Source organism: Limulus polyphemus, unplaced genomic scaffold (assembly GCF_000517525.1).
Source record: "Limulus polyphemus unplaced genomic scaffold, Limulus_polyphemus-2.1.2 Scaffold25, whole genome shotgun sequence".
Classification (NCBI taxonomy): Eukaryota; Metazoa; Arthropoda; class Merostomata; order Xiphosura; family Limulidae; genus Limulus; species Limulus polyphemus.
In genome coordinates this window covers 851719-868645 of record NW_013665635.1, presented here as the reverse complement: position 1 = coordinate 868645, position 16927 = coordinate 851719, and the positions used below count along the sequence as shown (strand labels likewise).

General features: G+C 30.0%; 1 protein-coding gene across 1 annotated transcript in view; it reads left to right on the top strand.

Moving 5' to 3' along the window:
- The window catches only part of LOC106459004 (dystrophin-like), a 271702-nt gene that overhangs the window by 247721 nt on the left and 7054 nt on the right, over nucleotides 1-16927 (top strand). The window contains exons 56-72 of the mRNA XM_022385593.1: nucleotides 407-568; nucleotides 767-901; nucleotides 1111-1336; nucleotides 2024-2084; nucleotides 3010-3071; nucleotides 3956-4030; nucleotides 4888-5092; nucleotides 6946-7034; nucleotides 8451-8530; nucleotides 9410-9487; nucleotides 10430-10596; nucleotides 12257-12368; nucleotides 13140-13348; nucleotides 13667-13714; nucleotides 14105-14174; nucleotides 14552-14643; nucleotides 15419-15653. Coding sequence (XP_022241301.1) covers nucleotides 407-568; nucleotides 767-901; nucleotides 1111-1336; nucleotides 2024-2084; nucleotides 3010-3071; nucleotides 3956-4030; nucleotides 4888-5092; nucleotides 6946-7034; nucleotides 8451-8530; nucleotides 9410-9487; nucleotides 10430-10596; nucleotides 12257-12368; nucleotides 13140-13348; nucleotides 13667-13714; nucleotides 14105-14174; nucleotides 14552-14643; nucleotides 15419-15653 — 2106 coding nt within the window. The remainder of the gene's footprint in view (nucleotides 1-406; nucleotides 569-766; nucleotides 902-1110; nucleotides 1337-2023; nucleotides 2085-3009; nucleotides 3072-3955; nucleotides 4031-4887; nucleotides 5093-6945; nucleotides 7035-8450; nucleotides 8531-9409; nucleotides 9488-10429; nucleotides 10597-12256; nucleotides 12369-13139; nucleotides 13349-13666; nucleotides 13715-14104; nucleotides 14175-14551; nucleotides 14644-15418; nucleotides 15654-16927) is intronic.

Here is a 16927-nt window from a genome sequence, read left to right as displayed (position 1 = left end):
TTTGCCCAAGGATCCAGACCTCATTGACAGTAGAGGATATCGAAGTGCTGAAGAACAGGCCAGGGAAATTAATCAGAGTAATTAGGGAACTGTGCTAGAATGCTGTCACAAATACATGTAACTTTATATAGAAGTTAAATATTTAAATGTTATGTTAGGCACTTTGCCCAATGATCCAGACAAATACATGTAACTTTATATAGAAGTTAAATATTTAAATGTTATGTTAGGCACTTTGCCCAAGGATCCAGACCTCATTGACAGTAGAGGATATCGAAGTGCTGAAGAACAGGCCAGGGAAATTAATCAGAGTAATTAGGGAACTGTGCTAGAATGCTGTCACAAATACATGTAACTTTATATAGAAGTTAAATATTTAAATGTTATGTTAGGCACTTTGCCCAAGGATCTAGACCTCATTGAAAGTAGAGGATATCGAAGTGCTGAAGAACAGGCCAGGGAAATTAATCAGAGTATTCGAAGAGAAGTGAGAAAACTGGCTGAAAAATGGAGTTCTCTTGTAACTCGTTCAGAACAAAGACAAAAACGAATTGAAGAAGTTTTTTCAGTGAGTATTCTAGTTTGTGAGTGTATAACTTGATGATACATTATATTTCTTATAAAGGATTTCATTCCCATTGCTTGAAAAACTTTTTGTTTTGATTTATTTCATGGTTACTGAAAGCTGTGGCTAACTCATGATCACTTTGAAGTTTCTATATTCAATCATTTCATGGATATTTACAAAAGGTAACTAAACTTTCAGAAAATGCAGTCTCTTCAGAAGGGAATGAATGAGCTGAATAGCCAGCTTCAAACAGCAGAAGCAGAGACATCAGAGTGGACACCGGTGACAGATCTTGCTGGGGACCAAATAACTGAACAGTTGGATGAATTGAAGGTTTGAAACTTCCAAAGGATATGTAGAACATAACAAGTTTATAATTAATAATACTTCTTAGTTTGACCATCAATTAATATAGATTAGTAGTCTAGCTTTATTTTAATCTAAGGATAAAAATGTAACATCAGGGCTAAACTTACACAAGGTTTTAAATTTAAGCTATCTAAATTAAAACATTAATCCTTCATATATTTTGCAACTTACAGGAGTTCAAGAAGAATATGGAATCTATTCACAGTGTGGCTAGTGTAATGAATAAATCTGCAGCTCGTTTCACAGACAGTAACCTTCCACTCTCCAGTGCCAACCATAGTCGACTCGAGGATCTCAACACAAAACTTCGACAGTTGCAGGCAGCCATTGATGATCGACAGAAGCAGCTTGAAGAAGCTCAAGTAGATCGAGGTTCAGCTCAACAGAAATACCTTAATGGTAATAATCACCCTTACACTAGTTTATAAAATAATCTGTACATTCTTCTTTTATTTTTAATTAAAGAGAAAAATAAATCAGTAATTTTATAAATTAGAAATCAATAACACATTTAATGAGCATGGTTTAATTTAATTTTGTTATTTTTTACAGATGGCACTGCAAGCATTAGTTTAAACTATACAGATCTGAATGTACATGTGCAACATACTTTATTTAGTTGTTGTTTTTTTTTCCACTTTTAAATCTATACCTTTCATTATTCTTTTTAATAATTGTGTTGGCTCATTATTTCTTTAATGATTCAAGAAAATGGAGATTAATTAGAAATCCATTTCAAGATCTATAAACAACATTTATGTAATTATTTTTTATTTTAAAACCATAATCTAAAAAAAGAATTATTTCCACAGTTCCCTTGGTCAACATTTTGTAAATTTTAAACATAATTTTAAATTTTTCTCAATGAAATTTATTCATCGGTGCATGGAATAAAGTAGTGTCTATCTACAAAAACATGTGTATATATATATTTGTGCTGATATTTATTAGTATTTTAATAACCTGAAAGGAATATATATATATATTAGAAATAATTCTGTTCATTTCTTGAATGCTGTGATATGAGTAAGGAAAATAAAAATAGATTTGTGACTGTGTGATTTTTATGAAAAACTTTTATTTCAGCATCTGTGGATGCTCCCTGGGAACGTGGTGTTGCAGTAAATAAAGTGCCTTATTATATCAAGTAAGTTGCATGATATTATTAAAACCTTTATACTGCCAGCCATGTGAATATAACATGACAGCTACACGCTGTCAGTGGTATTTATGTAGATAAGACAAACACTCTTCACAAAAGATATATAACTCGTAATATTACACTATGTTGTAAATAAGTAATGACCAAACAGTTTGTCGTCTCAATTATTATGATAGCTAACCATATAATTGGGATGTCATCTAAACATTGCAGTAACATTGTAGTTTAACAAAATTACAGCTAAACAATCATGTAAGCTAAATGTTGTCAGTCGTATAATTAATATAATACTCGTTAATATTGTCTTTTCTTGCAAATTTTACAGTAGCTGCTAAGCACCATTTTCTTTCACTTTTTTTTTTCAGTGACATGGCAGCTAAACAGTGCATGATATAGTGAATTTTTCCAGTGACATGGCAGCTAAACAGTGCATAATATAGTGAATTAGAGAGTAACTGTTTAGTCAGTTAAGATGAAAGATCAACTGTCAGTCAGATAAGAGCATGACAACAAATAGAATATCATCATCAACTCATTTTATTAGGATAATAAACAGAATATCAGTCACACAAGTAACATAAAAAGAACCAAAAATTTTCATAATTAAGTATTAAAATGTCAAATATGATAGTACGTTTTAAAACTTGGATGAGCACAGAACAATAAAATATTAGTATTATAGTGACAAGCAAAATGTCTCACAAATGACACAATGTGGGCAAGGTCTCTTAATAAAAAAAAAAAACATATAAGTGATGTAACTAGACCAAAAACATTGGAATAAAATATTTCCGAATGATCTTTATATGTTATTAGTTGGTATTGTGATTGTATGAATTTGAAATTATTAGTATGTTTTTTTTGTTTTGTTTTTTATGCCTGTTAAACCTAAATGCATTTTTTTATACAGTCATACCACTGAAACGACAACTTGGGAACACCCAAAACTGACAGATCTTCTTGATTCACTATGTAAGTTTCTGTTTAAGAATCATTATTTGTCTTCAAGTTAAAAATTATTGTTTTTAACTGGGCGAGAAGTGACCTATTGGCTGTGGTACTTGTAATCTCTGAGTCGTGGGTTTAAACTCCACCATGAAACATGTGCTCCCCCTTTTAGCCATGAAGATGTTATAATATGACAGTCAGTCGTACTATTTGATTAGGGTAGCCCATGAGTTGGCAGTGGGTGGTGTTAATTAACTAGCTGCCTTTCTTCTAGTCTACCACTTCTAAATTAGGGAAGGTTAATGCATATATATAGCCATCAAGTAGCTTTAAGCAAAATTCAGCAAATAAATAAATTTATAGCTGAGTTTGTTCAGCTTTGTGTTGGTACCATTTAATGTCTTATAATTAAAAACAAAAACCAAATTATAATAGCAGCTCAAGCTGAGGTTTGCTAATTTTACTACAGCTTTTACAATATTATTTTTAAATTAATTAGTTTTCTTCTGTGATATTAGTGTTATTTGGTCATATGTAATAAACTATGTTTACCTAAATACTGGAAGGAATTCAGATGATTTTGTCAAATTTGCAACCAAGAAGGATTATCTAAATTAAAATCACACCAAATGAAGTTTGTTTCATACATTAATTTTATAGAGTTTTTTTTTGTTCTTTTTCTAAAAATTCTAATTTATGACTGACTTGTATATTTGGGAATTAATAAGTGATCACTATCTCTGTGAGTCAAACCAATAAACAACTCCTTAAAGAAGAGCTTTAGAAAAGCAAGTGTTGCACAGTTTATGTGTTATATTTCCAGGGTATCTTACTTGTGCTTATTTACAGCAAGTTAACACACACATATTCTATTTAACTGTGATTTTATCTCTTTTTTTTTTTTTTAGCTGAATTCAATGATGTGAAGTTTTCAGCTTATAGAACGGCCATGAAGTTACGTGCAGTTCAAAGAAGGCTATGTCGTAAGTGGACGTAGTTTTTTTTTTTGCCTTCATTATCACTTTTTGATGAACTTGACAACAGTTTCTTTAGAAAAACCTTTTAAGCGAACTGAGAAATTATCCTGTTTGTTGAAGGATTTTAACTGTAGAGATATTTCTTAAACTTTTCATCAATTTAAAACAAAAACGTATACTACAAAACTTGTTAATTTCTCACCAGCTGACAGTTTAAATGGGAACTGCTTGAAACAAAGAACCACAATGTTTTTCACAAGCCCATTACCTGATGCTGTCACTATGGAGAATTTGAGTAGAACAGCCATTATACAATTACCTGATATATCAAAACCAGCATCCAGTGCAAGTAATATATTAAGCATACAGGGCTGATCCAATCTATACATCTTTGAAACTGTATCTCTCAACTGATCCAACAAACTTCTGTAAGGTTTTTACATGGGTGCACAATATTTATAGATATGAACATATTTGAGCTATGTAGTTATTTCCTTGAACACTAAAGTACGTTTTCATTTCATTGCGAAAACTAGGAATAATACTCTACAGGTTCTTTCATATCAAAAACAGTTTGTATAAATCTTATGTATACAAGTACTTGTATCATCTGATGTATGGAGTGCATTACATATAATTAAGTTTTACACCATAATTTTATATCATTTTTGTCGAAAGTTGTTATCTCTAAAGTAGAGGAACAATAAACATTTAATTTTTATGTTTATATAACTTAATCCTCAAACATGTTTTCAGACAGCGATCAATATTCATCAAATGCTATTCCAAAGTTGTTGAAATTGACATTTTCTTCTGCCTATTTGTCTTGAATTAACCGATAATTGGTGTGCTTAATCTTTCAGTGGATCTTGTTCATCTCAACAATTTAATCAGTGCATTTGACCACCATGGCTTGAGAGCACAGAATGACAAGTTAATCACTGTTCCTGAAATCCTTACATGTCTAGCCACTGTTTATGACAGTGTATCAAGTGAACACTCCTCATTAATGCAGAAGCCGCTCTGTATGGATCTCTGTCTTAACTGGTTACTCAGTCTTTATGACAAGTAAGTTGATCAGCCACTGGAAAACAATTTATATACATATCTTAAATAATGTTTGCTGAATCTCTAGACAGATCATTTGACAAATGCTAATGTTCATCTCCTTAAGTTCTGATGCCCCAGCATAGTTTATTTATTATTAGTAGATCTTTGTTCTTTTACTGTCATTACTTAGTCATTACCAAAATTGAGTTATGTCGCATTTCAGGTTGTTGTTAACAGGTTTTCATTCATTATTAAAATGAGTTTGTATGTCACAGTTTAATTTGTCCTTAAGTTTTTTCATTCTTTACTAAAACGAGTTGATATTTCACAGTTCAGTTTACAGTTAGTAGGTTTCTCATTCTTCACTAGAAGTTAGATGATATGTCACTGTTCATTTTGTTGTTAACAGGTTTTTCATTCTTTACTAAAACGAGTTGATATTTCACAGTTCAGTTTACAGTTAGTTAGGTTTCTCATTCTTCACTAGAAGTTAGATGATATGTCACTGTTCATTTTGTTGTTAACAGGTTTTTCGTTCTTTACTAAAACGAGTTGATATTTCACAGTTCAGTTTACAGTTATTAGGTTTCTCATTCTTCACTAGAAGTTAGATGATATGTCACATTTCAGTTTGTTGTTAACAGGTTTATCATTCTTTACTAGAAATCATTTATGGGTTTTGCACAAAATTGACTATCCAGAGCTCTTGTAGGGATGAATAAAGGAATCTATTAGGAAGTATAGAAGACTTGGGAGAAACCACAGATCTGAGAATTTTTTATAACTGTTTTTAGATGTTCTGTTCATTCTTAAAAATATTTTCATGTTAAATTTTGTCTGTTTCAAAGCTACAGAAATTTTCTTGTATGAAAACATTATATAGGTTTAGTGGGTATGATAGTTGATGACAAAATATTGAAATGACTCAGATTCTTATTTATTAAATATTATTGTTAAGTTTATTGTATTCAAACAATGCACACACATAAGACAACTTATTATTATTTATTAAATAACCAAAACTGTTAGTAAAAATCACGATGCCCAACATGACAAATTTTTTAAGTTTTTGTCATGTTTCTTACAGTTTATATAGCCAAAAGTGGGGACTACTGGAATTGGTGAAATAAAGTATAGACATAGTTTGTTTGTTTTTTTGTGAAATATTAAACATCTTGAAACTGACTGGTTATATAAAATGGAATTTTTTGACCAACAACAACAAATATTGAAATTCTGAAACAAGAATAAAATTTTTTTAATGTTTTTGATTTTTAAACAATATCTCTCAACAAAATTTTGGTAATTTGAAACCTCAAAAGTGATAAAAATGCCACATATCAGTGTATTTTTAAGATTTGTTTTAACAATATTTAGTTTACGTCCCATAACTCTGATTATGATCGTGTGACATTGATTTTTCTTGTGCCCTTTTTTTTTTCTCACATTTCTCTAATAGCAATTTGTTTTTAATCTAAAAAGCTGTTCTTATTACATGTCCAGTGTTGTTTGTCTAGTGTGAAACATTGTCATATGTCTTGTTTACCCCCACCCTTTCCCAGTAAGTTTGAAGGCTTATGAAACTAAAATGCAGAGTTCAATCTCTGCAGTGGGCCCAGCATAGAGCACCTATTGTGATGTTCGGATTAATTGAAAAATATGTGAAATGTATCTGAAGTCAAAATGGTGTAATGTGAGCAGGTATTCGTTTTTGTCTTTTCTTTAAGAACTGATGAGATTTATCAAAGATCAACAGATCTTTATTGTATATCATGTTTTTATTATAGAATTCCCACTTAATTATAGAATTTTACTTTTTAATAAAACAAAACTTTAGTTTAATTTTTGTGGATCTTGAAATCTTTAACTAGCACCTCCAGAGTAGGACATCTTCGTATCTTGTCTTTCAAAGTGGGTATTGTCCTTCTGTGTAGAGGCACTCTGGAAAATAAATTCAGATGTAAGTATTACTTTCAATAAAATGTTAGATATTTTGATCTGATTTGAAATAATTGCATTATATTATTTTATTACATCCCATGGAACTTAATTACTTTCATAAAGATAATAAGAGTTGTGTAATTTTCCCAGAATATGCTTATTATTATTATTATAATATTCAGAGTCTTAAAGCCAATAGTTTGCCATAATTGTGAAAGGTTTAGTTTTTCAATCTACAGTCTGAAATAATATGTTTGTGTGTATAGATTTTCATAAAATATAGCAACCTACACTAGCAAAATTAAATATTTCAAGTAAGGAACCTAAAATATTAAATAGAAAGGTAGATGATTGTTAAAGACCAGTAGAGAGTTATGTTAAGGAGCTAAATCATACAACATTAATTGTAAACACTTCAAAAAATCACAAAAAAAATTCCTAAGGAATATGATTTTCATCAATAATTTTTTTTAATTAATTGATAAAAGTTATAGTCATGAATGATAAGTAATCATAAAAGAAAATTTATTTACTCATTTGTTAAACCAAAAATTGAGAAATTATTTAATACACATTTTAAATTTAAATAACTTAATATTAGGGGTTGACCAATCATCAAATTTTAAATGATTTAAAATAGCTGGAGATAAATTATAAAAATACTTAGAAGTCAAAACTGAATTAATTCTTGGACAGTAATAGATATTTCTATGATGAAAGCATGAATGTTTTTATTTTAAATTGGGATTATATCTAAATAGATCATATTGAATGTCAAAGAGGTAGAGAAATTTCATAAAATGTCCACAACATTACAGAAATAGCATGTGTTATAATGGTTGTATGTCTCTACTGTTTTTGAACTAAATGGATTTGAATCTTAATAAAGTAATTAACTGTACATAAACACTCCTTAGAAATACAACTGTATCATAAACATATTACATCATCTTGTTCCATCATCTATCAGTGTTTAAATAAAACAGCCTTTGATTTCATTACGAATATTTTGAGATGTTAATAACTACTGTATTTTTTGCAAAAGAAAAAATTGCATTTAGACATTTTCCTGGTGTATATTAAAACTTTTCATTAAATTATTCCTAAAATATATTTGTACTGTCTTCATGAAAAAATAAGCAGTTTTTGTTTGTGTATATTTAAATTTTATGTTCACTGATTTAAAAAAATAATAAAATTAATCAGTTAATATGTTGTTAATGGTATATCTACTTCTTGGTTCCAGTATTAAAACTTTTACTTGTATATTTCTAAAAATATTTATGTTCTTTTTTGAATTTCTAAAAACCTCTTCTGTTCCTAAAATAGTATACTGCTGTTGTACTTATGAAATTTGTTTGGTACGTTTTAGAAGGTTTTAAGTACTTTTCCTGTTCGGTGATTGTTTTCATATTTTGCTACTTTATCACCATAGATCTCTTTCGTTTAATTGCTGATGTCAAAGGATCTGTGGATGAGAGAAAACTTGGTCTTCTACTCTATGACTGTATGCAGGTATTTAATCAGTTTCATTTTTATAGTTCTCAGGATACATATACTTGTTAAGTTCATGAAGGTTGATTTTTAAAATTAAGTTGATGTTGATATGTCCCCCAGTGTAACAGCAGTACGTTTCTGGTCTTACAATGCTAAAATCTGGGATTTGATTCCCCATGGTGGACACAGTGGGTTGCCTAATGTGTCTATGCTCTAAAACAGCTTATGGTTGTTTTTTATATTATCTTAGAATTCAACATTTGAAACTTGTTTTCATAATCATATAAATATGATAACCACAGAACCTATTTAAATTTCAATGAACTCTCTCCTTAAAATGCTAATGAAAAAATATTATGTGTGTATTTGTTATATAAAAGGTAAATACTGTATGTGGATTTGGTGTGTAACATGTAAATACTGTATGTGGAATTGGTGTGTAACATGTAAATACTGTATGTGGAATTGGTGTGTAACATGTAAATACTGTATGTGGAATTGGTGTGTAACATGTAAATACTGTATGTGGAATTGGTGTGTAACGTAAATACTGTATGTGGAATTGGTGTGTAACATGTAAATACTATATGTGGAATTGGTGTGTAACATGTAAATACTATATGTGGAATTGGTGTGTAACATGTAAATACCGTATGTGGAATTGGTGTGTAACATGTAAATACCGTATGTGGAATTGGTGTGTAACATGTAAATACTCTATGTGGATTTGGTGTGTAACATGTAAATACTGTATGTGGATTTGGTATGTAACATGTAAATACCGTATGTGGAATTGGTGTGTAACATGTAAATACTGTATGTGGAATTGGTGTGTAACATGTAAATACCGTATGTGGAATTGGTGTGTAACATGTTACCTTTATTTTTTGTTTGTAGATTCCAAGGATGTTAGGTGAAATAGCAGCATTTGGAGGAAGTAATATTGAACCAAGTGTCAGAAGCTGCTTTGAAAAAGTAAATTTTTATTAAATAGAATTTGTTTTCTTGCTTTTCATTGGTCTGAAGGTAACTGAAATTGTGAATCATCGGTATCTTAATATAGAAGACTAGAACAAATAATAAGACTTTACCATTCTCTCATCCATTGTGAGTCCTAGGAAGCATGTGAATGTTGTAGTAACTAATAGTTTGATCATTTTTATAAGTTTTACACAGAATTTTTTTATGTTTTAAGTTACATAAAATGTTGTATGGTTCTATAAAATCAGTAATTTGATGCGTATGCAACCTTGAAAATACAAAACAGATGATTTATATAGACTTAAAAATTTAGGCAATTAAGTAGGTTTAAAATTGATTTTTAAAATAAAAGGTAGAACCATCTTACTTAAGTCTAGATGATACACACAGGAGTTGAAACAAGGGCTAGAATGCAGCTTTTTGAACCTTCATGAATATTTTGGCCAATTAATCTGTGTAATTGTTTTGTATATACTCTTCATTCTGTTATTCTTATGTGATCTAGTCAAAATTTGTCCCAAACCAGATGAAATCGTCAAAGCAAGTGCTTAACAAAGGTTAGAATTGAAAAAAAAATGTTGTTAGTATAGTTTTAAAAAACATTACTTAACTTGGTAGTGAACTTGTTTAACTACATTGATAGTAAAAAAAAAAAATTGAAATACTTCATTGGACTGGAAATGTGGGAAAAGAAAGTTAGCTCATAAAACAGAGAAATATTCTACTAAATAAAATAGAAATAGAATAGCTATGGAAGTAGAACATGTATAACATAGTTAAATGGTTAGAAATCCAAACACCACATTTTTAAATATACGAAAAAGTGAAATAAAGAAAACAAAAAAGTCCTTATTAATAATATTTATATGGCTAGTACAATTAAATAGAGAGAAAACTTTAGATTAAATCAAGGTTTTGAACTTTGTGTTTTCACAGGGTAGCAAGAAGAAAGAAATTCAGGTAATTCATTTCTTGGCATGGCTTCAGCAGGAGCCTCAGTCCTTAGTATGGCTACCTGTTCTCCACAGACTTGCTGCAGCTGAGACAGCTAAGCACCAAGCTAAATGTAACATTTGTAAACTGTATCCCATTGTTGGCTTCAGGTGAAAGCTTTTTTTTTTTATCATTTTATGCTAACTTGATATTTTTTATTTTAATGTTATCAGTGATTAATAACTGGATGTAACTATTTTTATTACCTAGGTTTAGATGAGTGAAATACTTGGTGTTTTAGCAAAATACAAGAAATATTTACTTCACAAATACAATTACTTTTATGATTGATGAAGTCAGAGTCCAAAATAAAATATGAGAGATTCCTAATTAGTCTAACGTCTACTCGGGAAGTCATTTAAACATATTGTGCCTGATAGTCCTGTTGCATGGCTCAACTAATATTATTATTTCTTACTTGTAGATCTTACTGTCTTAGAGTATAGGTGGCGCACTGCTAACATACTGTTCCTCGTGATTTTATATCGGGAATCTCTTTTGAACAAGAGTTTGCGGTGTTTTTTTTTTACCATTTTTGTTATTGATAACAATTGGTCATTTTTTGAATCTGTACAGTATATAGAGAATGATTATACTGTAAAATAAAAATATTTAAAAATAAAAAAACAGATAATGCCCAACCAAAATCGGATCTTAAGAGTCAACATTTTAATCAAACAAGTTGTACAGGAAGTATTAAAAATAAATGGTACTTTTCTGAGTGGAAATAATTGAAATTACTTTTTTTGTTAAAACTGATGATGGAAGAGCGGATTCTTTGTATGATTAATTATCAACCAGTATAATAACTTATTTGTAATATATTCCTCAAACTTTAAAGTTTCTAAAAATTAAATGATGTTCTCTTTTTTGGCAACCCGTGAAAAAAAAGCATTTTTACTGAAACTATTTGTTGTAATCAAGCCACTCTGATGAGCTCTATTATTAAATAAAAGGCCTCTTCAACAATATATAGTTGAAATGCTGTTATACACATTTCTTTTTAAACCATTTATTAAACCAATAAAGACTGACAGGTTTAAAATTATTAACTCTGAGAAGATAGTTAACTTTGTTGTTTTGTTTTTATTTTTTTACAGATCTTAAAAAAACATTACCAGTAGAAAGTTGAATAACTCTGACTTCTTTTTACTAAACCATAAGTTAAATCTTAAGGTTGAAAAAATTTAAGCTATTTTAGTTAAGAGTAGAAAATATGAATAATTAATGAACTTATGAAGTCAGGCTTGGATCAGGAGAATTTGAATAGTTTTATTTTTGTTGTTGTTGTTGACCCAAAATATTCAAAGATAGTTGAACATTTTTAATCCCTCTAAACATCAGAATGCTTCTCATCAAATATTGTAATCTTCTTTGTAGCCTCATAGGTTTTAATAAAATCTTGAAGATTATTAAAGAAGCTAATTAACTGGATTTTTCTAAAGGAAAGAAGAAAGTTTAATAATGGTTGTAAGGATCTCAGGTTATTGTTAGTTTTGAATTCTTTGGTTCTTATCCCCCAGTGGGTCAGCTGTAAGTTTACGGACTTAACACTAAAATCTGAGGTTCACTTTCCCACTGTGGACAGAGTATAGATAGCCCATTGTGAAGCTTTCCACTAAGAAAACAACCACCACCTTTGGTTCTTGTTAAGAACAGTTTTTATTACTGAGATTTTCAATTCTATAATCTTACCAAATGTTGCATATAGTAATAGCATTAAAATATAGAATCCTGAGGATATATAGCTTTATTTTTTTGTTGCTTTAGGTATCGATGCTTGAAATGTTTCAACTTTGATATCTGTCAGAGTTGTTTCTTCTCAGCAAGAAAATCAAAGGCTCACAAGTTAACCCATCCAGTTCAAGAATATTGTACAACGGTAAACAGTTGATAAATAATTGGAATATGGTGTTTTTTAACAAAAATTTAAAGGTTACCAACTTTTTTATTCATGGACCTTACTTTCACCTCTAAATGTGTCACATATATAGAATACAGCAAGAATAATTTGTGTATTAGTTTATGAAGTAAGAAATGTATAGAAGAAATACTTAGTGATAGATTAGTTTTTGTCAATAAACATGATGTAGAAATGATATTTGGTTATTGGTTTTGAGGTCAGTCATGACATAGAATCAATATCTTGTTATTAGTTTTGAAATCAGGTATAGTATATGGGAAATATTTTGTTATTGACTTCTGAAGTCAAACATAGCATAAAGAGATGTCTGGTTGTTTTTTGAAATCAGGTGTGTTATAGAAAAGATGTCTAGTTATGTATTAGTTGATAATATGTAGAAAATAAATCCAATTATTTAGTAGTTGGTAAAGTCAGATATTGACTTTGAAGATGGCTTGAATGGGTAATGAAGAAAGCTTTTTTTACAAGTTTAACATAGTAACAAATGCACAACGTTTCAACAAGGTTTTGTAATAGTTTCGTTCATTACCCATTCAAGACATGTTCAAACTTTATTGTCTCAAAATGGATTCTTTGTCGTTAAAGTCAGGCATATTATATAAATGATATCTTAATTATTCGTCAGTTCTTTAAATGAGATTTGGCATGGGGAAACAGAAGATTACTCTTAAGGGTTTTCAAGTTGAGATAATCATGACAGTCTGTGAATTTATTTAAATCACTGTATAGACAACCTCAGGAGAAGATGTGCGAGACTTTACAAGAGTTGTACGCAATAAACTAAAGTCCAAGCATTACTTCAAGAAGCACCCTAGATTGGGATACTTACCAGTTCAGACAGTCTTGGAAGGAGACGACTTGGAAAGTCCTGCTCCATCTCCTCAGCACACATTATCGTCACAAGAAATGCATTCCCGGCTGGAACTGTATGCCAGCAGGCAAGTGATATCATTAATAACTCACAGTAATTTAACTTAACTTTGTTGCCAATAAGATGTATATATATAGATACAGTATTTTCCAGTTATAAATGTGAATTCAGAATATGGGAGATGAGGATTTGATATGGAATTAGGGTTGTGTGGAAGTTAAAACTTTTTAATACTTACTTTTAAATAATTTAAAAATGATGCTTGTGTAAAAGATCTATTTACAATTAAAAGGAATACAACATTAAAATGTTACACAATATTTTAATGTTGTATTGCTTTTAATTGTAAATATACTTAACCTTTATGATTACTTATCTATTGCAGATTAGCTGAAGTTGAACTTAGGGGTAGAAACAATTCAACTCCTGATTCGTAAGTTGAAATTTCTGTATTTTTCCTAAAGTTATTTATCTGCTACTTAGTTATAATGTTTAGATTTGTTTACATATGACACTTTTTGGAGTACACGTTAAGTAATTGAGCACTGCTCTCTATCTGCCATTTAGTTATAATGTTTAGATTTGTTTACATATGACACTTTTTGGAGTACACATTAAGTAATTGAGCACTGCTATCTATCTGCTACTTAGTTATAATGTTTAGATTTGTTTACATATGACACTTTTTTGGAGTACATGTTAAGTAATTGAGCACTGCGTAAACAGTAATTGTGCTTTCCGTTGTTTTAAATGTACGTGTTGAAAAGGTAATTGCTTATAGAACGAGAAATTGATTCAGACTTTGATGTGTAATGTATTACAGAAGTGAAGATGAGCACCAGCTGATTGTCCAGTATTGTCAAACACTAAGTGGAGAGAACTCTTTACCTTTGGTAAGCAATTTTCATTCGTCATTATTGGAAACTTCTCAAAAGTTTTAACTTGTTTCAATTATCAGCAGTAAAAGCTATAAATGTTTAAGACATTGGTGTTTGTTTGACTCATTATGAATCTTTCCACCAATCATGGAACTAAAAATCTTTGATCTTTATAAATTTGGTTCTTGGTGGCAAAGTTCTTTCTTATTTTGAAATTTTACTCCGTTCTTGAGCCTTAATTTACTTAGATCTATTAAGTTTAATAGATGCTCACTTATAATCAGCATAGAAGTTAGTTTACTTAAAATATTATTACTAAGTGAGAGATTTTTCTCCACATCACTTTGCTAGTGATAGCTTTAAGTTTATAATTCTCAACTTTTATTTTGAAGCCTTGTAGTCCAGCCCAGATAATGGCAGTCATTGATTCTGATCAAAAAGAAGAACTAGAAGCCATGATTCAAGAACTCGAGGAGGAAAATAAGTATGTATGATGTTTAAATATTTCCAGGTTACGGCACCTGTAACATACAGATAAAAATGTTGTAATATGATAGTAATTTAAAGATTATATCATTACTGCAAACTTGTGGAGATGTGAATAGTTTCTTTGTATTAATTAGCATACCAATTACCTTCTGTAAGGCACCTGTAACATACGGATAAAAATGTTGTAATATGATAGTAATTTAAAGATTATATCATTACTGCAAACTTGTGGAGATGTGAATAGTTTCTTTGTATTAATTAGCATACCAATTACCTTCTGTAAGGCACCTGTAACATACAGATAAAAATATTGTAATATGATAGTAATTTAAAGATTATATCATTACTGCAAACTTGTGGAGATGTGAATAGTTTCTTTGTATTAATTAGCATACCAATTACCTTTTGTAATTTGACCTTAACTCTTATTTTCTCACCCTAAATCTGTTTTCTTTTTTCAACTCATTAAAAAATTATCTTGCTGTATTATTTGAATTTGAACAGTATAAACATTATTTGATTGTGTTACGATGTTGTCTGTTACTTCATTGACTGTCTTTCTGTGAAATATGTTCCTTTAATATAATTTCAGGGTCTTAGTATTTGTTCTGAAACTAAGTCAGTATTCTCATGAAAACTTAGAAAACAACATCTTGGATATGTTTTTTAAGATATCATTTCAGCTTTCAAACTGACATCACAGTTTGTCATTGTATCCTTACACCAAATTAAAAACTACTGGTTAAAACTTGAAGTTTTAATATTTTCAGGCATCTTCAGGCTGAATATGATCTGCTGAGGGAATCAAGAACAGGGCTCTCACTCCCTGCTACAGCTACTGAGGACCAGAATGGTCAAGCTCTGAGTAGAGATGATGAATTGATAGCTGAGGCCAAGTTGTTACGACAGCATGAAGGAAGGCTTGAAGCAAGGATGCAAATCTTGGAGGACCACAATCGACAATTAGAAGCTCAACTTCAAAGACTTAGACAGCTGTTAGATGAAGTGAGAACATTGAACCATTTGTCAGATATTAAGAACTTGAGGCTTTTTTTAGCTGTTATTGTAATAACTCTATATAAGTAAATATTAATACATTTTTTAAGCTCCTAATAATCTGTTTATAGGATAGATATTATCGTTTTACTGCTTGTAATATAATTTTTACATTAACTGCTACAGAAAATGGGCTTATTGATCATCAGCTGCTTATCTAAAAAAAAGCCAACTCCGATAAAAATTGGTTCTTTCATTGAAAAGCTACATTGTGCAAAAGTTTTATTCAATAAGTTTAAAATAACAGGTTTAAAAATAATTTTTTGGTGTGTTTGGAGGAATATATGCAGCTAGGGCAAAGCAAATGGTGATGAGAGATATTAAATTGAATTTAAATAATGGCCTACTAATTAGTATGTTAGTGAATCTGAGGGTCTATGGTTTGCATCCCATCACTGAAACATTCTCACTTAACCCTTTGCAGACAGATCATAGGTGAAAGGCCATGTCATCGCATTTCTTAACTCACATTCAAAATTTTATCGAACTACTATCTCATGAACTTATGTCCATAAGTTTGGTATCAAACTGTAGATTATAATTCAAATTTTAGTATTATACCTTACTGAAGTTCTTAATTTAAAAGTAAATATTAAAAACAGTTAAACATTGATTTTTGTGTGTTACGTGGTATGTTGAATGCAGCACTGGTTCAAATTAGATGTTTGTGATGTCAGAATACTAAATCTTTAGTTTCATATGAAATAGGAACTCTAATTACTGATATTGACAAGCTAGAATGTAAAATATAAGTCTCTCATCTTTTCAATTTTCTATGATATTGCTCGTGTAATAAATCAAACACAGTGGAACCCGCCCACCTCTTTCTGTTTTTGGAAACACTCCCTTATATACACTTATTTCTATATATGACATGAATAACCAATCGAAAGCTCAGAATGTCCCCCTAGTAGCTTTCTCAGCCATTTTAACATCTTTGGATGCCATCTCTTTCTTTCAAACCAAAATTACAAGGAGGTAGGTTGTGTCTTTAGTCTGCTCAAAATTTCATATTTTTTTTAGGCTGAAATATGGCTTAGTTACTAAGTTTGATAAATTATAGTGAAATTTTATGGTATCAATATAGTAATTTATGAGTTTTTGGTTATTCAATTGTATATATAAAACCTAAGAAAATTATTTTGTTTCATATCCTCCATGTGCAAAATTTTAAAAGGCTTAGCAACCTACGTCAAGCAGCATCTGAGTACAAAGGTCATAAC